The sequence below is a fragment of the Strix aluco genome, chromosome 1 (assembly GCF_031877795.1).
Source record: "Strix aluco isolate bStrAlu1 chromosome 1, bStrAlu1.hap1, whole genome shotgun sequence".
Taxonomy (NCBI): domain Eukaryota; kingdom Metazoa; phylum Chordata; class Aves; order Strigiformes; family Strigidae; genus Strix; species Strix aluco.
Window position 1 is genome coordinate 102,626,222 of NC_133931.1, and position 27,596 is coordinate 102,653,817.

The 27,596-nt window shown below is 37.8% G+C and overlaps 1 protein-coding gene across 1 annotated transcript in view; it reads right to left on the reverse strand.

The window, feature by feature from the left end:
* Positions 1-27,596, reverse strand: part of DCDC2 (doublecortin domain containing 2) — a 70,419-nt gene that overhangs the window by 32,752 nt on the left and 10,071 nt on the right. Inside the window, exons 3-7 of the mRNA XM_074829466.1 lie at positions 13,193-13,269; positions 12,936-13,067; positions 8,230-8,376; positions 7,102-7,156; positions 4,297-4,498 (exon numbers count right to left, since the gene is read on the reverse strand). Coding sequence (XP_074685567.1) covers positions 4,297-4,498; positions 7,102-7,156; positions 8,230-8,376; positions 12,936-13,067; positions 13,193-13,269 — 613 coding nt within the window. The remainder of the gene's footprint in view (positions 1-4,296; positions 4,499-7,101; positions 7,157-8,229; positions 8,377-12,935; positions 13,068-13,192; positions 13,270-27,596) is intronic.

Consider the following 27,596-nt stretch of genomic DNA (forward strand, 5'->3'; position numbering starts at 1 on the left):
TGCAGCACTCCACGCTAACAGCTCACAGCTCCTACAGCCTGCCTGGCCTGTGCTTCAGGTCACTCCATCTTGAGCTGTGACCAGAAAAAATGCTCAGGAGAGAACTGCATAGAAGATGACCCTTTGGAATCAGTATAGTATATTTTCTTTGAACTACTTCACTACAAGCTACCCAAGTTCTGACTACAGTGGAACTCCCACACCGGGTCACACCTGAGTGAAAAGACCTTTGCTCTGATTTTTCAAGAGTTGTCCTCCTTCCCCAGATTTTGCCTGCAAGTGCCATAGTCTCTCACAAGCAGACAAATATGGGCAAAAAAGTGCAAGAGCAATTTAAGATTTCACATCCCACGTGGAGATGTTTATTTCTTAGTGCTTTTGAGTCTCCAGAGAGAAGCCTGCTGTTCATTTACATGGGAAAGAACAGAAAAAGAACATACAGTGACAGACTTCGGTTACCAAACATGGCATGGTGTGTTAACTCCTCTTTTACATTTGTAGGATTCAATAGAAAACAAATAAAATAAAATATCTGTCTACATGCATAAAACCTAGCAAAGTTACTATCTGAGTAACACACAACCTACTATTAGTATATTGCTCAAGAATAGTTCCAGCTGTAAAACTACCATCACACTAATAACTTAAAAAAAATATTTTAGAAACTAAATGCCGTCTCCAGAGATTCTCAAAGATCAGGGTAAATTTAAACAATTGTAGCTATAAATCTAGACATTTCCTATCTCTCTGAAAGGCATTATTGCCTCCTAGGGAAATGTATACTAAGTACATTGAAGCACTCAATTTCAAAGTAATTGAGTGGTGTTAGGTACCACTAACAATCTTATAGATGCATTTTAGTACTTAATTTTAATGATGAAATACATGAATTTTTTTCTGGAACATTAATTATTTCAGTATGAAATAATTTCCTATATTTTGTGCCACATTCATAACAATAGCACATTAAAAATTTCTGGTATACAGTCATCACTGGATTAAACATTGTGAATTTTTGGATTTTGCCACTATATTTGTAAATTACGCAATCTACCATGCTTCAGAACAAAACAAAAAGAAACTGCAAGCAGTGTGGAGTCTTCAGGTTAAACTGGGTTAACAGGGTGATTATGAAAAAACGTATCATTTGATATGAATGCCTTGCCTGCTTCCTGCAGTAGAAGCAGCAACAGCTATTAGCACCCTTTCATAGTCCTGCTCCGCCTCCTTTCCAACACTGCACCTCAGATGCTTCCAGAAGGACATTTCTCCTTCTCTTTAAATGGTGACACATGGCACTTGCCTCAGTGGGTCAAAAGAAACCTCAGATGTTTTGCCAACAGCATCAACTCTGGTCAAAAGGTTGGATACCTTTACCAGCCTGTTTGACCTCACACAATTCAGAAAATAAACCAGGTACGGAGGCTGAATTACCCTCTCTTATAATGAAACACACCTATTTCAGAACGTGGTTCAGATATAGTGCTTGTCTACTATGACAAAAACCATGGCAGCTAGCACAGCTGTACCTCTTCCAGAGAGGGGAAAAAATCTACAACAACAAAAAAAAAATCTCTGTGGATTTTAAGGGACGTGAAGCACTTCCTTACAAATTCCTAGACAAAATGACTAAAGGGAAAGAAAATGGACATTTAAGCTGAACTAGAATAAAGTAATAATAAGGATGCACCTCTTGTCAAAATATAAGCAGTGCTGAAAATCACTTTAAAGACTTGTGATGCAAAGCTTAAGGCAGCTTCTTCCTGGAATATTTTTCACTTGATCTGGCTGAACAAATACTAGGGAATTTAACTGGGGAAAGATAAGTCTGTAGATGCTCACAAGTCTGCCTTTGTCACTGTGGCATGACTATAAAGTCCTATAAAGACTTATAGGAACATGAGATGGTTTGCTTTTTGTGCTTGGCAAAAGAAGACAGTTCTCACTGGCTTAGTATACATCTCCTTATGAACAGAGATCCACTGAGAGCAGGGATTAGACGGCTCTGGATTTCTCATCCCATACTGTTGTCTGAATTTAACCTAGAGACTTCATCTCCCTCAGCAACTGGCTGCATGACCAGCTAGGTCTATCTAGACTTGCAGAACAGCACACACATCAAACCGCCCATTCCCACTTCTTCTAGTAGGTCTTCTTCATACATGGAGGATAAATAGAGGAACACAGAAAGAACAGAGAGCTTCTCCCAACATACCCTTTAGCTCAAACCACAGAACTGGCTGCCTTGAACAGCTTTTCCTACTTACTCAAGACTCACAAAGCATGGAAAAGCTGAAGTTAGACACAAGCAATCCCTTCTTGATTTCCAACCATTTCTGTCAGCAGGTGAGCAGCAATAATGCTAAATATGGAGAAGTAAATATATCCCTATATTTGTCTGCTATCTACCAAAGTAAGATTTGTCTCTGAGTCACTGCCTGCTGAAAGGACAAAGAAACTATTGCTACTTCTAATACTCTCCCCTCCACTGGGAAATGAAAGAAAGCAATCGGAAACCTCCAATAACTTAATGCAAGGCCGTCAAAAGCAAAGAACAAATTTCTCTCACCTTGGCAAGAGGGGTCCGTTTGCTTCCAGGAAACATCTGTAGAAACTTTACTGACAAAAATTCTCAGGCCAGAAAAAATAGCATATAGAAAATCAGTATAATGGCACTATACCTATCAGAAAAAGTTACATGCCTTGGCTGTTCTTAATGTAAAAGGTCTGACTGAGACTTGTCTAGTCATAAGTAGAGGTGCAGAGCAGCTCAGTACTCTGAACAGGAGAGTAAATCAGAACATGTGGATTTTGAGCTCTGTATAAAGAATTCTGTACCAGCATTTCCCAACAGAAGTCAATGCATCTGTTTCAAAAACAAAATCAACAAACCATACGTATCAACGACTGAAGATATCCAGGGTGGACAACCACCTAAATGTAAAAGCCCTTCCCTGCATTCTTTGCATCTTACATCATTCTGAGCCTTCAAAAATGGTAAGCCAAGCATGCAAGGGCCCTTCTGAGAGGTCAGCTCTGGTAGTCTCTCCCTCATGTTTTTAGCATGCACCACTCAGTCTGTGAAAAGTGGGGGTACACCATGATGATTTCAAGGAGAAGAATATATTCAGTCATTTCATGTGTTATAAAGGACAAATGTTTCCAGTCACTTTCATTATAATATAATCGTTGTTCTTCAGTAAGAAAAAAAACTTGACCAAAAGAGAGTTGGCTAAAATTATGTTCATTTACCAGAAAAAGGAAAGAATGGTATTTGAATCAACACTAAAATAAACCTGAAATTCAACAAGCTAAGTCCTGAAAAGACAATTATATTACAAAAGATTATATGTCATTGATCTTTTAAAACTCAAATTTACAAACCTGCTGCTGACTCAAAGTAAATTTACAGCTCATGATTCTAGCCAGAGGTACAAAACTATGCTGTTGGATGACATACACTGAAGTTTTAGATCACAATTTGTTACTGCACACTTAATTATTAACACTTAAACAGCAGTGAGAAGAAATGTCAAATGCTATGAAAAGTATAATTTATTTCTCCTGGCAGATATTAATTGACCTGTATTAATGACTTTTGGAACTATTACTAATGAGGGAAAATAACCATCCCAGAATGGCAGCAATACCTGTAGTGAGGGGACAGTCTTCTAGCCATTAAAAAAAATGAGGGGGGAGAGGGAGTATCACACCATAAGATAGAAAAACATCCTCAAAGAGGATGTTTACAACTAAATTTCTAAATTGCTGCCACAGCACAGTGGGGGAGAAATTCTGAAAGTGCCTCCAGCAGCTCTGCTGTATGATTAGTCTCAGCAGCTATCAGCTAACTGGAGTTTATGTTTGTGTTATTCCCCCAAGGTCTAGTCATTTTGTTATACAGAACCAGGCAGCTAACCAGGGATCCTCAGGGACAGCAAGGTATCCTTTGAGCAGACCAGCTCCTTTTCTTCACTTTTTTGCAGGGAAGAACAGTGGGAAAATGTTCAAAATATGTTTTCTATTATGCTTTTATCAAAAACATAAAATAGGACCATATTAGTTTAACTTCCAAGGTATACTAAAAATCATATACAGCCTCCTGTGGTATGTAAATGAAGCCAGGAATGTAGCAGTTATGCATAGGTACATTTCCTAGGCAGAACTTTTGTAAATTCAGTTAGCCAGAGTAAATGGACAATCCAAGAACTACACAAGCATATTATTTCACTATTTCACTTTTTAACTGAAGATCAAAAGCCACTATGCTACAATAGTGTTTATCTCAGTACTGACCATTATCTTGAAGGACTCCTGTGGAAGCTGTTACTCTTATTGTCTGTTTTACTTTTGTAGAGTTGTTAGAAAAGTGTCGTCTAGACACAGAATCCTCTGGATTCTGGCTTTTTTTGTCTTTCCTTTTCAGAAGCTGAGGTGAGGAACTGTTTTCTCCTGTGTCACTGGATCCAACAGTAGATTTAGATTGCCGATCATTTCCCTGAAAACAAGTGGATCAATGATAAAAATTACAGGGTTTTTAAAATTATTTTATTTTTTTATTATTTTACAGTTTATCAATAATAAAAATTACATGGTTTTTTTTAATTTCATTATTTCAGCCTTTTAATACTAAGGATTGGTATCAGCTGTTAAAGAAGCATATTAATTTATAATCAGTACAGTTAAGTGATATCTTAAACTATCCAGAAAACTGTAACTATCTCATCAATTTACTATATAATCCAACTGATTAAATGCTGCTCAACAATTCCCAGAAGAAAATAACACATTTATTATAAGGAAATAATGCTCTATATGATGAAAAGAATAGCTAGGTGAATCTCTACATGCACGCATATGATACATAGCTATATCTCATCTATGCATATGTGTGGAAAGTCATAAGATGTAACATATATAACTTGTGAATAATTTATTGCCTGTGTAAATGAGATATGGACATTAATCTAAGGTCAAAAGCAGCTAGAAGAGGATGACAGTCTTCATGTGGCAGTAACTCTGACTACCAGGAGGATACTAAGAAAGTGGTCTGCCAACACATCACCTCTGAATCACCTCCAGGGACATCAGCCAGTTCCTCTGCTCACTCTACGGTGTATTTAGAAACAGAACCAGAAACCTGGTCCTTATTTTTACAGCTCTGATGTATGTATGATCCTGGGTGTACTAGCCAGAGATTTTATTATTTATATACATTTTTCTTCAGTCTAAATCTGTTCATAATCAACATCATAAAAACCTGAACTGTACATAGCAGATCTTTAAGGTGCTGCTTATATGGTTCTAGGCTGTGTAAAGACTTTACCAACTGAACACCTTAATCGTTGTTGCTTGTTAGAGGCTGTCAGTCCCCTCCTTTACCCAGTCTAACAGCACTTGTAGTTTCTTCCTAACTCAGCTGTGTAAAAACACTCCATATAACAACAAAATACTCAAGCAGATAGGGCAGAAAACCTTATCAGTATCTGGAACTTATCACAGTTCACCTTATCACAGGCTTAGCTGAATCACCAAAGATGAATATACTCTACTTCACAGTTTTGCTTAGTGTAGCTGCATGAACAATTCATGCCATTTTAGAAGTTGCCCACCAGAAAGGCCTTTCATTCTGCAATGATCATGAACAATTCTTTTCACCTCACTGCTAAAGTTAAAAGGTAATACTATATAAAATTAAAATCTTTCAGAAAAATAAGTCCTGAACAAAATCCCATATCTCAAAAAAATTCTGCATACATTATTACATTTTTATCTGATTCTTCTAGTTTTCACATAATCAGTAGAAATCAGTTCTGTTTAAGATATCTTACTTAAATACATCTAGCTTTTACCATCTAATCTACCATTTATTTACCAATACCATCAAATCTACCACTTATCCTTTCTCTATAAAAATAAATGAGAGCACAGCAATATTTCAGTCTCTTCTAATTCAAACAGGAGACTGTTACTGCCAAGCAATAATAGTAAAAAAGTGTAGATATCAAATTGAAGCAAACAACTGCATGATTTATACCAGTTAAAGTGTTGCATTAGATATTTAAGAGCAGTAGTACATATTTCTGCCTCCTTAAGTTTTGACACTTGTTATCAGTGTGTGTTCCAATCCCAATGGAATAAAAGTGAATATCAAATAATTTTCTGTACATGTTTTTAAGTAGTAGTAAAAGAGGCGAGAAGTTAAAACTGTAAATGAGTTGTTTTTACAAATGCTAGAATTGCAAAAACAAATACCACTTGAAAATATGTTCTATACTGAGGTTTTATCTTCTACTAAATTTCGACAGAATGGAACAGACACTTGTGTATTTTATTGCTTTTTTTGTTTAGTGGCTCCAGGGTTTTTTTGTTTTGTAAACAGTGAATGGTCATGATCAACTACCACAATTATAACAGACTGAGTTTGACTCTCTGCTGTCTTGTACAGAATTGGTACAAACAGATACTTATATTCTGATTTGGCACTCTTTTAAATCATTTTGTACACATAGAAATAGCTATACAGGATACGAAGCAGTGGAGGCTCAAGGTCTGTATTTAATGGTTAGCTAAGACAAAACACAGAATCACCTAGGTTGGAAAGGACCTTGTAGATCATCTAGTCCAACCATTAACCTAGCACTGACAGATCCCAACTACACCATATCCCTAAGCGACACATCAGATAGGAAACAGGTTTAGGGCCTTATTCAGACTCAGCATGCAGAAACACCATTTTCTGCAAGACATTTTGTAAAAGGTTCTGTGTTTTTCCTTTAGGTGTACAATTTGAATAAATAAATAAATACACAAAGATAGATGACAAGGTTTCTGGGAAAGACCTCAAGGCAGCAGTTGACCTTTGCTATGGAAGGTTTTATAAAAAATAAAGCAGTCATTATTGCAATAATATTTTCTCAGGTTTCATCTAATTGACACTGCAAACAGCTACAGATTCATCAAGCTTTAATAAGCATACCACCAGGTGGCTGTGGATTTTTTTCTGTTCAGATTTAATTAAAACCCAAAGGACAGGGACTTTCCATTTGCTGGAATTAAGCAAAATTAGAAACAAACTTTGTCATGGCATTTGATACTTACACTGCCTTTAGACTTTCGAGAGCCCACAATCGGAGGTAGTACAGAGGCTTTGGAACTGCAGAAATAAGCCATATCTTAGAATTGTGTACACTGTCATTATCATAGACACTATGTATCTATAACCAAGTCAGATAACACCAAGTCAGCTATAGCAACAGCGTTAGTTGTTTTATTCATTGTGCATTTTTACTAAGAATCACTCATTTCTGTTCACAGGACTATACCTAAATGCATAATCATTAACTTATTGAAACAGATGCATTACATTTTCCCACAATGCATACTTTACATGCCAAAAATTTGCAGAGCAGTATTCAGTGAATTACTAAGTGAAAGATCCTTACAACTATTAGAATGAAAACTTCCAGCAATTTCAACAAAACTCTGCATACATCAGTTGATCAACATAGTTTTTCTCTGCCCTTAAATTCATTTGTTGCAAATGCTGTTTCCCAAAATACTTTCAAGTTATTCTACACCTGCTCATTAAAAAAAAAAAAAAAATAAACTACACCCCAGTTTATATGCAGAATATGGGACAAATTCTCTAAATTACCCAATTTGCTGGACAAATTTCCATTTCTTTCCATTTATTTCAATGAAATGGCTCCCAATTTCCATGTTTTCCAAAGATCCTAACAGCTCAGTTTTCTCCTTACAGACACCCAGTTTAGGAATCTATTATGTGATAATTCCAGCCTACAAAAAATAGACCCAAACATAAAGCATTCTTAAGGGAATACATATTCCGCAAAACACTACCAAGCAAGGTAGATGTCGACTGCTGCGGCTTCATCTAATCTCATTCAGCTGTACACATTTGTATTCCAGGCAAAAAACAAATTAAGCCAAGTCCAAATAGCCCTTTCTCTGACATTAATTTTGTCATAGATGATAAACGGCATGTTTGTGAGATGAAATAGTCTTCTGAATTTCCATTTTCTCTTTTGTTTTTGCTATCTCAACTTCCTCGGAAGTTGTCAATAAAGTTTTGCACCCATACTAACCCACCCCTCCCTCCCTCCCCCATTTTTGGAATGATGATTTTGCACTTTAGTGGTGGTACTTTGAAAAAAAATTGACACACACAAGCACGTAAGAAGTGTATCACACAACTATAGAACTTACCCCTGTGGCCTTCTCATTGTAGATTTGCTAAACAGCAGATCACCATATGGCAACTTTTTAAACTTTTCTCTACCCACTGCAACATAAATTTGCCCATTCTCCAAGTCTGACCCATTCTGAACAAGTTTTCCATCTAAAGTATAAAGTCTGAAAAATATGAAAATGCTTAATATAATAAATGTTAAATTAGGTGTATTAAGATCACTGAAAGCTACATTAATCTAAACCTGCTAAATCATGTTGAATTTCCAGATATGAAACCCAATGAAGTACAGTGGATGCCATACAGTGATCAGTTGCTACATAAAAAAAAAAAAGACAAGAAAAGACAGAGCAAAAATAATTACCTAAATCACAGCTTACATAAAACTAACCAAGTATGAAGTGCTATGACAGATAAAATATTCTCATAATTTCTAATATGAAATAAATTATTTTGTACTTAGAAGATCCTTAATGCCTTTCCCCTGAAGCGGGGGATCTATTCCATGAGTTCCTGATCTTTATACCAATTTACACCTCCCCTCTGTGCTCTGGGCACTATGCAGTAACCTGAGAACAGGGCATTCATGGCCTCACAACTGAAAACCCAGTACCTGTCCACCTAACACAGACCAACATGATAATATTGCATATTATCATCTTAATAGAATAATAGAATCATAATAGAAGTATTGTTATAACATGTAGATCGGAAGGTTGGCACATGGCTGTACCTGGTGGGGTAAGGCTGGGAGTAGCAGGAAAAACAAGAAGCTGTGTATCTTAGGCACCCACAATACCAATAATTAATATGTCTATTACACCAGGTAGGTTTTTAACAAAGTAATTTCTGTTTGTATGCTTTACTGAGAAGGAAGAAATGCATTAGGGACTGCAGGGATGGGAGGGTGGCAGTTAGCACATTATTTCTACGCTATCTCAATTACTTCATTGTCGAGTTTGTGATTTTATTTAGAGATGCTCAAAACAATGAGGAAGGAGGAAACATTCAATAATAAATAAGCTTTTTCCTGTGAAGCATATACCAAAACTCAGCATTAAAAAGTCAACATTGACGGTTTTGCATTTAAATCTTAAATGCAGGAATGTTGAATGGCTATCTTAATTGTCTTTCTAGAAGCCTTCTGCAGAAGCTGCTATATGCATTATTCCTAAATTTCAACACAATGCAAGGAGATATAAAATTATATATACACCTTTTAGGAAGAATATCAAGAGTCTGCCTTGAGAACACCCCTGACTTATGAAGGTCAAAAATTTTCAGTTTAATGGAGAAAAAGCTACACGGTGGGCACAACCTTGAATAAACATAGAAAAAAAAAGATGTAGCTTACAGAACCAGAAATCACACAATAGCTGAGGTTGGACACAATTTCTGGAGACTGCTCAGTCCAACCACCCCATGCAGAGCAAAAGCAGCTAGACTAGGTTGCTCAGGGCTGTGTCCAGGTGTGTTTTGAATAACTGCAAGGATGGAGACTCCACAACTGTTCTGGGCAACCTGTTCCAGTGTTTGATGACCCTTACAGTAAATTTTTTTTTTTTTCTTCTGTTCAAGTGGGATTTCCTGTATTTCAGTCTGTGCTCATTGCCTCTTGCCCTGTCACTGGGCACCACTGAAAAGAGCCTGGCTCCAACTTCACTTGCTCCCACCAGGTATTTATACACATTAACAAGATCCCCCTGAGCTTTCTCTTCCCCAGGCTGCAGAGTCCCAGCTCTCCCAGCCCTCTTCACATGACAGGTATCTTCAAGCCCTTCATCTTTGTGGCCCTTTGCTGTGCTAGCTCCAATGTGTCCACATCTTTCTTATAATTCCTCTCATGAAAGTACCTTGATTTTCTAGGTGCCTCCTGCCATATAGAAGTACCTTGGTTTTCTATGTGCAAACACTGAAAGTTCTCAAAGGTGAAATTACAAAAATTAAAAATCGTGATCACATAGCTGCTTCTTTGAGAAGAGGTATGCTAACTCTGAAGCACCCCCTTTGTATTACTCATATTTACTTTTTAGTGCAAACATTTCACAGGCATGTCAGCAATTCAAAGAGCAATTTATGTTTCACTACCATGTAGACAGCATCAATTACACACAATGAAAATAAAACAAGCAATCTAAAACTCAGCAAGAAGTCTATTTCTGAATTATTCTCACTGTGTTTTGCTAGATTACATTTTGCTTTGAGGAACTCGGGGGGAAAAAGCTGCAGATCAGTGTACCACAGTTAAAGAACTGTTTTATAGATTTAGATGGTGCTGCAGGTATATAGGGGTAAATACAAAAACGACTGTGGGTTTTTGTTCCTAACCTTTCACTTTGCTTGTGTTTTAATGTTATATTTAATGCACAAAAGTTGGTTGCTTAATATAGCTCCTAAAAAAAGTTATGGATTATATGGCAACCTCTAGTTGTATTTTTCACCCTGAAAATAATAATCACAATAAGTGAATCAAATATAACCAGTCACTGAAGGTGAAAGTGAAATTAGAAATGCATTTTCAAAAAATGGAACTTCAAACAAAAATAACTATTGACTTAACAAGCATCACACAAGTTTTGCGATGCTTATTTCTTAAGCCTTCTACCCACCCACCTGGCCACAACCATTCACAGACCAGCTGGGTTCTCTCTGGCTGGTATTACGCAACAAACATGTCCTTGGAGTCACTTGTGGTCACTGGGGAATGACCTAGGGCTTGTCCTGGGGGATGTTAGTGGACCTCCGTTTTCCCTCTGAATCCAAGCCAAAAAGTAGCAGCCAAAACAAAGCAAGCATACAGGCTGACAAAGGAGAGAGCAAAGACACAATTTGTGGAACCAATATCCCCAAATTCCCAGTTGTCGATGCACCAGGCACCTGCCCATCAGCTTGCTGTACCCCATCCCCTTGCACAATCTGGCAAGCAGAAAAGCTACTTTTTCATTGTCTCCTCTCTCATATTTCTTACTTACATCCCTATTCTGATGGGGATCATCAAGAATTTTTTTTTAAAAGCCATATGTGAAACTGCGTAAGACTTGATAGCTTTGTATGTCTTTTAATAACATGGAAAAGAATAACTGCCATATGCATAATGCAGGTTCTTGTAATTCCACTTATCCTTCTTTAAAGAGAAATTATATCTTCCCAGCATCAGTGGTCTTACAGGACCTCCCCTAATGCTAACATAGTTTCAGTAAACTCCAGCAATTAATGTGTAACTTATTAAAGAACAATGATCACTTTACTAACATATTTAATATGTATTCCTAGCATTTTAAGGAAAAGAAAATGAAAACTGGGTTAATAGAAAACCAGAAAAAGGAAAACATTAAATCATTCAAAATGTCATGTACACTACCTTATTTTTTAAAGGATTAAAACTGAGCACCGAAGGGAACTTCTCAAAAGCAATCCTAGCTATGTACAGAACAATTTATGCTTTCATGTACGTCATTCAGTTTCAGCAAGGAGTGACACCAAGTAATGAGAATAAAATGTGAAAGGTTTTTAAATTGCTAAACTGAGAGCAGAAAGAATTGGTATGTCAGAAACGGCTGTCACTTTGCTCACTTCTGAGTTACACTAGCTGAGAATCAGATCCAGAAAGCTGCAACATGTGTGTGGGTTTACATTTCTGCAAGTAAAAGTGCTAAGTAGCCAGATAATAGGAGCAAAGAAAAGCAGGGCCAAGATAAAAAATTAGATGAGAGCTAATAGTCGACAGATAGCATTACCTTAATCTTTTATCATCTGTATCAGATCTGAGAAAGCAATCAGCACTGAAAGACTACCTTATCTTCACTGATTTCAGAAAGATTTTGCAAGCTTAGCCTCAGACATTGCGTAAGCTGTGAAGAATGATTTTCCACAAAAGGCCCCTTCCCATCTGACGAATGGATTTCTGTAATGTGCTCTGCATGGGGCAACACTGGAATGTCAGTAATTTGCCCGTACACACCTTGGCAGCCCACTTACACTGCAACGTTTCTCATGGAAACTGCATATATCATTTTGCTCTAAAACTTGCAACAACTACCAAATCCTATTTTAGAGAGCTTATTTTATGTTGTAAAAGCCTTAAAGGGACTGAAACTTACCTATCCAAGAGGTCACCTCCTATTCCTGGGATACCACAACTCAGACCAGCTGAGATACTGGAATTGGCAAACCCCCGACTACAACTTTGGCCTTGGCTCTTACTAGGAGGCAGAGCTGGCTGAGTATAAAGCACATCCTAGTCATAGCACAGGTCTTCAAAAACCAAATAATCTATAATAATTTCCTTGAAATTGTTTGCCCCAATGAATTTAAAGAATTATCCAAATTAAAAGGTAACATGGATTACATCTATCATTGCACATTCCAAACGTCTTCACCAACTTTACTGTGTCCATTTATTTTATTCGGACATGTAACTTATTTATTAATGCTAAATATATTGCATTATTATTGTATTATTACATGCCTGCTAACTATTTAATCAAGAACTAACAGTTGAAACAAATTGAGATTTTTTCTTTTTTTAAATAGCAGTTGAAATGAAACCTGAAGGTTCCTTGGAGTCAAAGTATTTCCATTTTGTGGCTTTTTGATGTATTTTAATTTCCTTACAGAGCAATTTCCCATGAAGGAGGAATGATCCATTATATCTACCTATGGAGTTTTAAAAACATATCTACACATATCAAATGTATCTTGCAAATATTCAGCATCGTGATACCTGTGAACAGCTCCACTTCTGAGGGTAACTTTTCCTGTGACCATTTCGAGAATATGATCCCAGTGATTCAGTGTTTTCCTGGGAATAAGAAGGCGCACTACGGGGCTAATAAGGTCTCCATTAGCAATCAGGCTGAAATAAAGCAAAGAAAAACCAATCTGGAGGAGCATTTTGAGCAAAACTCATCTGCAGTTAAGATACCACCACCCTACACCCCGCCCTGAAATGGCAGTTCACTAACTGAAAATTCTACTTACAAAATAGTGTAGGGCTCCTGGAATGGTTTTCGAAACCGTGCTGACACAGTGATTCTACTGTGAGTAACCGGCTTGATCTACAAGTACAAAAAGAATTAGAAATTATACACTGGGAAAGAATTTGCCCTGACCACCACCAGCAAGGGGGGCAGCATATCTGCAGAAAGAATTTCTTCTTTAAAACATGCATTTTATTTCATTCCAGCTTCACCTCCTACAGAGCATACATAATTACTGCTGCAGGTTTATAAACATGTTGAATAACAACCACAGCATAGTATACCAGAACGCAGCGTGGCACAACATATGGTTTCCACTGAGAGGTCAGAATGGTATGGACATCTTTGGTGACTTCTCAGCTGTTGCTCCTAGAGACCCAAAGCAACACTCCCAAATGCTGTTCTTGCTTTCATAGTCTTTGCTGCTCATAACCATGGCCCAGGCAATTAAACCATCTTCTCTTTTTAACAGTAAATGCCATCTCTAGGTCTCTCTGCTATTATGTAATAAGTACTTTTGCTCTTACAGAGGTCTTTACATCCAGATCCATCAGTGATTTATAAAGGCTGCTGAATACTATGCTCATTTTAGGGCAATGACTTACAGGTGAGGTGAACTGTAGATTTTTAGCTCTCAGAATAAAACAGGCTACTTAACTCCCAGCATTATTCCCTGTACATTTTTGAACAGACATTGAGATCAATCAGGTGGCTCAACGTTACTGCCATTATACTTGAACAGAAAGTTATGCAATACACCTAGCTAGGATTCCCTATTGCATTTATAAACACTTTTTCAAAATAAAAAAAAAAAATAAAAAAAAAAAGAGATAAACCCAAACTTCAAAATTATTAGGAAAAATTTTTTAATCCTCAAAATAAGGTGTCAAACCTAAGCAAACATTCAAAAGACATAGTACATGTCTTAACAAGTTGGCTACATTTCTAAAAAAGACCAAAAAAGCTTAAAGGATTAAATAGGCAGCATGCACAGAGACATGCTTTCAAATAGATGTACAAAGTTTATTGAAACAGGCAATGTTCCAGTCACTATGTAAAACAGTCTAATGATGTGACGTGTTGCAGCTTTATAGCATTCTGTGCTAACTTAACCAATACTTCCCATTTAATTTATGGAAAATTGTCTGGGGTCCAGTGCTTTAAGTCTTTGCTTGGATTTTCACACAAATTCATATAGTACTGGCAGGACTCCTTTCCAGATCTTTCTCTTGTATATATTGAAAAAAGCAAGAGAGGTGCTCAACCTCTAGATATTACAAACTGGATAAAAATTATTATTAAAATAATCAAATCTGACTTCCCACATAACTCAAAGAACCTCACACAGCAAACTCCACACCAAGTACATAAATTCTGGAGCTAAGATAGCTCTCTCAGGGAAAAAGCAATCAAGAAAACAAGACCAAAACTGGTATTCCTTGATGTACAAGCCTTCAAGTGAAAGACAGCAACAGGTAAATCTGTTGAATAAAATCTGTTGTCAATAGCTGGTAAAAAAGAAGCGTATCTATTCTGAATTCAACTCACTTCAGCTTCTCGTCTTTCTCAAAGGTGCTAGTGAGCAGTGTAGCCCTCCCAATCTTTCATTTTCAGAGAGACTCAGAAGACATGAAAGCCTACACTGCTCATGGGTGGTGGAAGGCAGAATTAGCCTTTGCACAGCAAAGTGACTAAACAGAAGCAATCAGCAGCAGTAGGGGCATGGTGATCTGAAGCTCAGTGCAAAGGGATACTTTGGCCAGAGACTTCTACAAGAGCAGACACAGCAAGAAAGGTGTTACTGCCATGTTGTGTCAGCAGTGCTTGTGGACCAGACTAGGAAGCAGGGTTCTAGAATGGCTGGAGATCTTCCCTTTACACAAGCAACTTACTAGGGAACGTATCTACTCCTAAAATCTATTTTGTAGTTACATGTTTGTCTTGGCTTCATACAATGAGAAATTTTGTACTAGACTGTATATAAGCTATGCCTTAATGCCTAAGGTAATTGCAATTCACAGACTTGCTATTAATTCCAGCCTGCCTTGAATCAGGTGGAAGATTCACACCTACTACTACAGGCTTGGAAAGAGAGTAAAGGGTTGTTATCATAACAGCTCATTAGGGGAGGCAAAGAAATTTTTGGAGACTGCCAAATAATTTAGGAGCTCAGCCATTCTTGCAGAAACATTTAAAGCACATTTTTCAGAGCATAACTGGTAGTTTATGTCACCAAAATTTGAGATGAAAATTTAATGAGTCTCTAGGAAGAAAAAGAAAACACACCTTAAACTGCAACATCTGAAAATATTTCTATTGCTGCCATCAGCCATTAAAGGCTATTTGCCCAACCTAAGCAATCTAATAGAGAGCTTCAGATTACAGAAAAAATAAGGTAACTTTTCTAAAGAGTATGCTACTGAAGGCTGAGGCAATACTGAGTTACTTCCAAAGCATCAGGTCCTACTATTTAGGCTCTAAACACAGGTTGCATCCAAAGCAGGAATGACTTAACTTTGGCTGCCCTTGCACCTTTCTGCAAGGCTGCTAGGTTGCCAGGCTAATCCCCGATAAAGTATTCAATATATAACTAGTAAAGCTTTGTATTGCTTTTTCTAAAAGTTGATTCCTCATCCATTCCCGATGCTCACTTACGCTGTTGATACCTATGCTTAAGCTCTCACACACTCCAAACAGTCTATCAAACTAAGTTCTCTGATCCAGTCTGCAACATTCAGGTTTCAGTGATCCACACTTTACTGGAATGTCCTGGTTTCAGCTGGGACAGAGTTATTTTTTTTCCTAGTAGCTGGCACAGTGCTGTATTTTGGATTTATAATAATGTTGATAACACACTGATGTTTTAGTTGTTGCTAAGTAGTGCTTGTGCTAAGTCAAGGATTTGTCAGTTTCCCATGCTCTGCCAGTGAGCAGGTGCACAAGAAGCTGGGAGGAAGCATGGCCAGGACAGCTGACCCGAACTAGCCAAAGGGATATTCCAGGCCATAGCGCATCACGCTCAGGATATAAACTGGGGGGAGCTGGCTGGCAGGTGCTGATCGCTGCTCAGGGACTGGCTGGGCATCGGTCAGCAGGTGGTGAGCAATTGCACTGTGCATCAATTGTCTGTCTTGGGTTTTATTTCTCTCTGTTTTTCTTATCTTCCTTTTCATTACAATTATTATTACTATTATTAATTTTATTATTATATTTTATTTCAATTATTAAACTGTTCTTATCTCAACCCACAAGGTTTACTTTTTTTTCCCATTCTTCTCCCCATCCCACCAGGTGCAGGTGAGGAGTGAGCGAGTGGTTGCATGGTTCTTAGTTGCCAGCTGGGGTTAAACCACAACATGGAACTAGTTAGAAAGCATTTGCTAAGCATAAAGGAGCCCTTTAGGATAGTCCCAGGTGTGCCCAATTATTTAGGTGCTCCTGCAAACTCATGAAACCATTAATTTTGATGTAGGCTCCTCAGAAGGCCCATCATGTTATTGCATGCAGCCCAATCACTGGGCCCCTGAGAAAACAAGCAACCTGACAGATGTTAAGAGCTCATTTATTATTCAAAGGATTGTATTTCTGCCAATAATAGATACTGTGGCATCAGCTTGCAAGTCTGGCTTTTGGATTACTCTCTCAAAGAGTTATTAACATTTCTGGCAGCCTTCTGTGGCCTAACAAGTCAGCCCTGTTCTGAAACAAGCAAACTGCAGGGTACAGGAAGATGCGACCAGCCTGGGCAGAGACTTAATATTTGTCTTTTCTACCTAAACATGGCCTAAACGAGAACAAAATACAATCTTGCGTTGTTTTGCTAAATGTGTTTAAATCAAATGTACCTCCTATATTAAAAGGTGTAAAGAATACCTTAGTGCAATATTACATTTGCTAACATAATACCACAAAAGTCAGTGCATGGAAACACTAAGATGACTATGACACTATTAAAACACTCATAAGTATTTAGTGCATTGACAAGACCTCAGTTTCTGGGAGCTTGGAACAGAGTAGCCCAAACTAAATTAAGCAGGTGCTGGACTATGGTGGTACAGAATTCTTTGAATAATCTTTGGCCGCACCCAACATGAACAGCAAGGGCAAGCACACTGCATCTTTTCTTGGGATCCACATGCTCTTAGGCAGATGCTTAGGCTATTGTTGTTTGTCTGAAAGAGGAGGGATAACTAGTGTCTTTGGGACTGCTTGCCTCCTGAAGGCACATTTTACACCTGATCTGCTTCAGGGGCCAAAAGAAAGATAAACTCTATATTCATCCAGGACACAGGGATGCTCTGACACTGCAAATGAGAGGAAAGGAGAAAATAAATATGTAAATTATAAGAAAATTTTAAAAGAAAAACAAACAGAGGGGAGTGCCTGCACAGGGGTGCTGCAAATGAGCTGTGTACAACACCTTTAATTTTGAAGCTGGCAAGGATGCAGACATGTGAGCAACTACAATATAGTATAATTAAGTATTCCACAATGCACAATAGATAACTCTTACAGATGCCCAATGTATGTTCTGGCTACAGCATAGTATATCAAGCTCTCGAAGTAAAACAGCACAAAAACTCAACATGAGCAACCCTAGACTGCTCTGAAGCCACCTTTTTAAAAAACAGTATGGCTAGATCTATACTGCACTGTGATTTAAAAAAAAAAAAAAAAAAAAGAAAACAACAAACCAAACAAAAAAACCTCACCCTATACACCATTCTTCTAATTAACCTGACTGTCCTGTTAATTTTTTTTTGGCACAGTCTTCAAATTACTACCTCACAGAGTTTAGAACTTCTGTCTGACCAATGTTAAACTATTTATGGTTATGAAAAGCAAGCCACATCATTTCAGTACACAGAAGTACACATTAATAAAAGACCAAGTGCTCAGTCACTGTAAATCGATCTAGTTCCTCTGAAGTATAGAGTTATGCCAAACCACCCCAGCGGAAGACCGATCCAGGATTTAATTAAAGAATACATGGTTTTGTTCCTATTTTGTTTGTAGGAGGCACCACAGTGTTGCAGTGTCTTGAATAGCCTGACCCCTCTGGCACTGCAGTTACATATTAACAACTATGTGGTCTTGGGTGAAAGTTTGTGCTTACATTAAGAGACCAGCATCACTAGCCCCCTAAACCCTTTATTTTCTTTTCATTTCACCAGCCACATTCTCAGCTGATGTAGATCAGCACTTTCCCATTTACGTCAGCAATTGTAAGCAGATTTACATTAATTGGTGGTCTGGCCCCATTATGATTTTATCATCAAATTTTGTACATTTTCAGTTTGCTTAAAAAGACCCATTCATGGGCAGCTTCCATATCCTACTGACAAATGTTGCCAACATTTCATAATTTGTGATGAGATACTCATCTGAGGTATACATACAGCAGCAACACAAAGCATTTAGGGGAGGAAGAAGAAAGCATTATATCAGTTGAAACACATAGGGAACTTTAAGTAAGCTAAAGGCAATCAATCAGATGAGAATTTGCAAGGCAACAAGAGCTAAACACTGCTGGAAATACACCATGGGATCACAGACATTCAAAACCACCATAATTTTTACCTTTCTATTCTACAAAGAATTTGTTATTTCCCACAGTGCCTCTTACACCAACAGCAGTGTGAATCTTTCTTGCTTCAGAGAGGCATTACCACCTGTGAAATAACTTTGCAACGCACCTTGTAGAGTCTGGGAAAAACAAAGCAGCTAAGCTCAACACACCCTAGGTTCTGGGAGTTGGGATCAATCTGCAGTATTTGAGATCTCTGTAAACACTCAATTTTCAGAATACATTCTACAGAGAGTCTCAGAGCCCAGCTTTCATCTTCAGTCATAATTCACTGTGCTTCAATTTGTGTTGCTGAATGTTAGCTCCAGCCAAGTGCCTCCTAACATCCCTTTGAAAATACAAAGCCAAGATGCAGATCAGAATCTAACTGAAACCAGGTAAAAAAATCCACACCCTCACAGCTGCTTTATAACAACATTTTATATATTTTTCCCTTATACTAAAAAAGATACTAGATGTTCATAAAATTTAACAAAACACAGACAAAACACTTGGCAAACACATAAAACACATTGCATAATCTACCTTAGGTACTTACATCTTCCACTGTAGACTGTTGGCAAAAGAAAACAAAACAAAATGATCAGCAGCCAAACCATTATCTCAGGTATACTATTATATGTACATATATGAAAAACAGTTTTTGTAAGAAAACCATTTTGAATTAGTGTGTACATATCCACATGTGTATACATGTGTGTGTGCATATATATACAACAATTTAATATAACTTTCATACAAAAATTCCTATTATGTTTATGTTCAGCTGACCACACGAAAGGACGAAGATCAACTGAAAACATGTTGCTCCTTTTTAGAACACTACAGATGGGCTTGGACATGCAATGCTTCTAATTCAAGGAAGTGTTAGAGTGGGAAGAGAACATTACAGATATGGCATTACAGGGAAACCCTCATCAAGAATGGCTATTCACACAAGGACTCTGAGCAACCCACATGTTGGTTTGAAATACACAAATAAAAAAGAATGGTTTTCAATTCTTTCTTCAGAAATGTGTTAACCAGTGAACGGTAAAAGACATAATCCCTACAATGAAGATGTAGCAAAATGATGCGTATCGGTGTGAACCTATTTGCTGATCCTCATGCATAAAATTTTTGCTTCTGTGAATGCTACATTATACTTTTCACACTTATTATTCAAACATAGACTGGAAAGTGGGACAAACGCAGAAAACTACCCAACCTCTGTTGGCTACTTCAGACTTGCAAGAGGCACATGACACTTCAGAGAATCAATCCTTGTATATCAGAAAATAATACAGTTCATTAAATAGTACTTTAATTGCCCTCTGAACATACCATGCTGCATATTTTGTTTCTAAAAAGGTGACTTCTAAGCACTTGAGAATAGTTTCAAATGAAAACATGCCATTCTTAGCTTTTGTTTTCCCTCCAATGTATATTAAATAGAGACATGCTAAATACAGAGGTCTGGCAGCACTTTCACAGGCTGCCATGAAGACACAGGCTAGTTATCTATAGCTAAGAAATGGTCTGACTATCTGATTTATTTCCTTTTCTTACCAGAAGCGTCCCCCATGAAAGGGGGCAACTGAACAACTGCAAGATTTACAGGTTTACACGTATTTATAAAGCCATACTGGACAGCAGCAAAACAACAGTCAAAAAACGTAACCTCCCTGAACCAGATGCTCTGTGCTGGTTTGATTTATACAGGTTTAAGAGCTGGTCTTTCTTACTGCTGTATTAATATGGTCTTGCGTGCTATGAACATCACACTCATTACTCACATCTCTTTATAACTAAGCTTTTGAAGTTTTAATATTTCAACACAATATTTGTGTTTAAATATTTCAACACAATGTCACATTCCAAATTTATCAGCTAATGCAATGAGCCATGGCTTTGCCAGTTTGTTACAATGGCCTATTTGTTAATCAGTGTGCCCAGGAAAATTGAGAACAAATATTTGCATTCCCCTAGGGTAGAACTGGGGTCAAAAGAACCAAAACCCCATTTATACACATCATCACCACCCCCTGTGATGTGAAAGCAAGGAATGTTCAAGGTTCAGTGATCAAAAGCAAATCAGAACGATAAGTTTTCTAAAGCTATTACAGCACAGGAAACATCTTATCTACTTCATAGAAACACAACTTTTTTTTAAATGTGCATTTTTATATGCTTTGATGAAAGATGGAGAGTCAAACTCACTGAGGTGTTTGGTCAGTACAAAACCATTTCAATTATCCTACACAGTAATTAACCTGGATAATCTACATTTCCCTGGCTACTTTGCATTGTTAGATGGTATAGCAGGTAGTACAAACAGCTTTGAGCAAGAGACTACTAGCCCTTCTACTGGTGTGGATACAAAGCACCACTCAAACTGCTGTTAACTGAGTGTATTTCCAAGCTTACCTAAATAGGTCACAACACCACAGCAGTACGCAAACTTCTCATCCCACATGAATCATAGATGAATCGGAAATGAACTATGCCAGAACGAACAGTCATGTACTGATTCAGGGAGCCTTCTAGACCACAAAGCTCCTACAAAATTCACAAACTATTTAAAGCCACTCTGTTCACCTCCAAGGCAAATCACCCTCCTTTTCATCTATGGTAAGTGAAATGGAGTTCATATCCCCTGTGCATTTGGGGGTAAGTCTCACCACATCTAGATAAGCCCTGGAAAGAAGAATGTTTCACTCAGGATCTGTCAGAGTTTTGGGCCATTGGACTAGGGCGAGATCTTCAGCTGGGATAAATCAGACAATGGCATGGCCTTAACTGTCCAGGCACTTAGCCTGTGAAGTGCTGTGAAATAGATCACACTCATGTTGCTTCTGGATCCCCAAAATAGCTCCTATTTCTTCTCCAAGTTGCATGATGCTATGCCCTACACTGCTTACAACACACACAATAATGGCATCAATAATGCAAATTTTATTCAAGCAAAATAGATCCTGATACACATTTCTGTCACTGACATAATACTGTCAGTTTTGACCATTTTTGCCTCTCATGATTTGTCTATTTTCCCCAAATTCCTTAGACTCATTTAAACCAAAAGGAAGTCTCTGACCTTCATGGTTGATCAGTATGACCTGAACCTGTGACAGCTGAAGAACAAAAAGCAACCACCAAAAAAATTTTTTTTTCATCATTTTTAATCAAAGGTAAAAGTTGTTAATGTTTCCAGTAAGTCAATTTAGTATGTAGCAACAAGTTTTTAATGAGACTAACATGCCTCATTAAAAGCTTCAGTACTGGCACCTCTTCCCTTCCTCCCAGCCTCCTCACAGACTAGAAAGAGCAGTTCCCCTACAGAACAAGGCAGATATGTTAATCAAGGAAGAGACTGACTTACAAGTTTCAATACAGACCATGAAATTCTCCAGTGGCACGAACCAAAGTGTCTACAAGTCTTTCTGCAGCTCCAAAATTTACAAAATCCATCTGTAAGCAAGCTGTTAATCAAAATACTCAGAACTGCACAATCCAGGTATACAGAACTATATAAAGAGAAATTTTATTAATTCATAGGCCAATTAGAAAAAAGGACACAGCTTATGTTTTAACTGGATGTCTGGTCAGCTCTTCTCTGATTCCTCCTGGCATTAGATTATGAACACGTAGAGTTCTGTTTAGTATGTCTTGTTGTGCTAATTATGTTACCAGGATACTAAATACCAAACAATGACATTTAAAATTTAACTCTTCAAGATGTTGCTCAGGGGATTAAAGATGTGTATCACCCTTTTTTAATCTTTGTATTTTGATAGTCTTATTCTCTAATCTACACCTACAGTAGAATTCCTAATTAGTTCCTTAGTCTGTGACACCAGCAGAAGAAATCAAACTGCTCACATATGGAGTAGCAAGAGGGTTTAGTTTTGCATATTGGCACAGGAGTATGAAGTGGACCTTTATACATAATTCATTTCCAGATATACAAGTATTTTGTGTATAGTAATTCGGTAGCACAAATCATGTTTGTTTCTTTCTAATTCCTAGGAAAGAATTAGGAAAAAATATCCTGTGAAGATAGGTTGTTTTGACATCAAATAGCTGTAATTTGCACATGCTGGGATCATTTCTAATATCTGTTCAGGCCCTCTCTTACCCTTACAAAACTATCTCCTGAACAGAGAAAATATCAATGAACCATTGCTAATTGACAGTTAGAAGTTAAAATGAATCAAGAGTCCACTCACTGAAAAATGACAAGTTCTTTCTTATGATTAGACATGAACATTATTTGTCATATCTGATAAATGCTAGGTTTGAAATAAACAATAATTATAAATACTGGGATTTTTCATGAGGATGTACTTGGAAAAATATGCAAGTATGTTAGGGACAAGGTATATCCAGCATAAATATTCCAACATAATTTGTAAACTCAAGACAACATTATAAACTTCCACAATTCAATTTTTACAAACTAATCCAATCATATCACTGCCAACAGATGAGTGGTGATTCCACTGTCTAGCAACAAAGATGTACTTAAAGGATGTAGAAGAACAATTGCCATAAATGATACTAAAAGAATTGCATTTTAAAATATGGAGGAACAGAGGAAAACAGAGAAATGGCAGCTCCTCAAAATACTTTTATAGAAACATCTCAGATGCTTTTTTTGAAAATTCTGATGGTGAGTTCAGATCTACTAAGTTTCAAACATCGTATTTTCCACCTCACATCCCGCTGTCATGGTGCCCTCCTCTTCTGTCAGCACTGGACAAGTAGGGAACCTTTCCTGGCCCAGGATCTCACCAAGATGCAGTGGCCAACTGACCTAGACTGTGATCTGCCCATTAACTATGTCTGGCCCACAGGACCCTGCAGCAGGAGTGGTGCTAAACTGATGTGCTGCAGCTGGAGATCACCAGTAGAAGGCACGTTCTGCCAGTCACAGTTTCATTCTGTAGTCACGCTTCATCACAGGAACAGACACGCTCTGTGAAGTTCCCTAGCAAGCAAATGCTCTCTGCTCCATGTCCTAGCACATGTCTGTGTCATCCAGTGTGTGCCCAATGTGAAGACTGACAGGCACTGGATCGGAAAAGAAATTTAAAAGTTTCAAAATGTTCAAACACTCATTCAAATCCTTGTAATTATCAAGTGTTTTCACTAAAGAGAGATGTTCTGGGGTTGCATGCAGATACAAATATTCAGGTCATACATGTAGGAAAGCTTTGAGGAATCTTTACTAATCCTCTGAAGAACCATTAGTAAAAATATTGATTATTCCATTCTACAAATACTCCTCCAAATATGACCACACCTAAACCATCTGATAAAAGAAGCAGCTACAATTGAAATAGAGCTATGGAACAATAAAATATATTTATGTAAAACAGTGAAAAAAAGCGATGGATCACTGGAAAAATGTGACCAGGGCACAACTACTACATGTGAGGCAACAGAACTGCATAAGGGTACCCAGGCTGAACATGGGAAGAACCTGGCACTGGAAAGGTAGGACAAGAGCTGGTGGGTGGTGGGCAGAGAGTCCCTAGTGCATCCCTCACACCAGGACCCCGACATGCATCACAGAATCTGACAGTCCAAGAGCCATACTCAGTCAGTTGCAATGCTAAATGACAGCACTCCAGAATGAACCCACCACTCAATGAATTGGGTAAAGTTACCCTTCCTCAACCAGCCACACACTTGGCCTACAACCAACCAGCTCTTACAATCTCTGTTTTCATACTGACTGCCCTACATTAGTTCCCAGTCAATGGGTAATAATGTTATAAACACACTGTAAGTAGACAATTGTTATAAAATTGTGGACCAGGAAATTTTCATTGCTTAAACATCATAGAAAACAGTGGTGAACCTAAGGAAAGGAGTCTACATCATCCTTATCTCTCTATAGTATAGAACTAACTCTCGATGTGCCTTATGTAGAGTAAGACATATAAGTAGAGTTTTCTTAATTAACTTTATAAATGCTTTTCTAGAATACAAGTCAGTATGAAAATCCAAGTGGAATGCAAATTACAATGAATCTTGAGCAGCAGAAAAAATACTTGTGTTAGAGCTCGCCACACAATCACCTTGGCCTAGAAGCCCAGGAGAAAAACTGAAGTGCAGACAAAAAAACCTCAATGTTTTTACTACCTAAGAAAATCTGTCTGCTATCAACCAAGGGTAAATCTATATGGTCAGTACAGCAGCTTAATGCAGGCTTACTATAAACTTTTGATAATAGATGCTGTTTCATACAGACACTATAAGCTTCCTTTTTTATTTTGGTTGCAAGAGACTGGTTCTTCAATACCAAAATACATCTGCTTTTCTTAGGTGCCTGCAGTTCTTTGCTTTTACAACAACACATTGCAAAGTCAGTTTACTTCAGTGTGTTCAAAAAATGGTTGGTCATAAGAAGTCGAAGAAGAAAGGAGGTTTCAGCTGAACACATCTTTGTGGAACAAAGAGAATTTTAAAAAAATTGTTGCCTACAGGATGTGCAAATACAAAAGTTCAGTTAATTTGTCAGCAGCTTACTCAGCCCCAAAAACAAGTAAAATACATCATTTTGAGTGCACAGGAGGAGACGACCTAGATCAGAGACAGTGCCTAGATGTCCATACTTTACACATTATAGTTGGACAATAACATTCAGTTCCTTTTACAAACAACAAAGCTTATAATAAACAAATGGCAACTCTGTTGGTCCATACTTCCTCAAGAGATTAATTGTTAGATTCCTCAAGCACATAATTTAAAATGTATTTGTAATTACTTGCAGATTACCTTCAGCACAAAAGGGATCTCTCTTGCAAAACAAGAAGCTCACTTGCCAGAAGAGGTGGTGGATGGAAACATACCTAAGGAACAGCTTGTATCAAAGCTTTAGCTTGGGTCAGGATGAAATCTTTTTACTACTTTCCCTACCGGTAACATAACTGTAAAAAGTTTGAGATATATTATTACAGCATGAGGGCTCTGCTAGAGGATTTAAAACAGCCAAGAGCCTGGCTGTGATCTGCTGAGACTGACACACAATTTTCCCATGCTTCTGGGACAAGTGCCTTGCTGCTGTCCCTGGCTGAAAGAGGGAGAAGGCAGAAATCTGAACTTACTCTCCACCCCTGCTCTCTCGCCAAAAAGTCTAAACTAAAATGGGGTGTGACAATTCTAGGGGATTAGCTTGTAGCAGAGCCCATCAAACAAGAATTGAAAAATCAGATTTTTCCTACAAAACTTGCTCCAGCCTTCCATGCAGAACAACTACCACAATGCTACAGTGCAAGAGATACGTCATCACTCATCTGCTGGGATAAACAGCAAAACAGAAGGGAAAGAGTATTGCCATGTCAGTAAAATGCTTGAGTCAGATACAAATTTGCTCATGCAGGTAGTCTCTCTCTCTTCACCACTGCTGCTCACTGCCTTTAGCTCTGATTTGGTCTTTTCTTTCTCCCTCTTCATGCCCCATAGCTCACCCTTTCGATCATCACGCACACTCCTAGTCAAGTGAATTTGCAGCACTGTGAAAATCAGCTGAGTGACACACCGATCTGGTGTTACAGCAACATGAGAACTAAGGGGCTTTTCCTAAACTGCTGCACTGCTGCTATGACTAAAGGAGAGCAAAGTACAAACAGGCAAGGAAGTGCCCAGTACAAACAACAGCAGGTGAAGTGAAAAGAGACAGAGATGTGGCTTTAAAATCCCATTGCTCTAGCAGCACGCAGCAGGGGATAACTTGTGAGGATGTGCTTGATAATTGCTCAAATGTTACCACATCAAGATTATCTCAGAAACCAGGGAACTGAAACTGGATGTTAATGTGAAAATAAACAAATTGCAGACTGATGTTTGGAAGTGAAAAGGATCTTGCAGACCTTTCGCATTATAAACTCCTTCCTTTCTTCTGCAGTTAGCAGTTTTCTCTTGAACTTCATCACATGCATAAGTACAACAGCCTGAGGAAGATTTCCAAAAGCAAAAATGGTATCAAGGCATCTAACTATCCTTGAAATCCAGGGGCTGTTAAAGTACCACAATTACCACTGGTATTTTTGCATAACCAACAGCATCCCTTCTTCCCTGCCCTGGGCATGGCTCAGAGTCTACCGAAGTCAATGATCACTGAACTACAGACATCACACATGACACTAATGAACTCCTGCTGCTTAGAAACATTTAATAAATGTTCAGTATCATTTTCATGCACTTCTGTCATAAATTTTATCATCCTGCAATAAGATATCAGAGTGGCCCTTCCTCATTCATCATCATATACTGACACTGGTCTATGCACAATACTTCACCCAGAAGAACAGGGCTATAAATTCAAGTCCACTTCTGGAGTAGATTGGTGAAAAAATATAGCTGTTTTCCAACAGATGAGCATTTGCCCCTTTTACTTCAGTTGTTTGAAGGCCTTAGGCAGGTAAACAGCTAGATGTTAAGAAACCAGACACTGGATTAAAGAAATATATCATTGATCTCAGAAATATTAACAGATAATGAGATTATTTAATTGAAGACCACCTTGAAACCTGATTTGTAATCAGTAATAGAACAACTAAGGGCTTTTTAAAAGACCCAACTCCGATTGACGGTTAGGCCTCACAGACCCAGACTACAGTTATCTTGCAAGATTTTAAGAGCATTATTATTACTGCCATACTTCAACTATTTTTAAAACAGTGCTTATTTTTAAAAGAAAAGCCCTCAAAATTAAACTCCTATGTGCAGTTGGTACATTTGACAAATGTAGAAATATAAGCTTTCTTGTGTTGCTCTGCTTACATGTTTTTGGATGCTGACACTACTGATGGGGGACATGTAATACACTCTT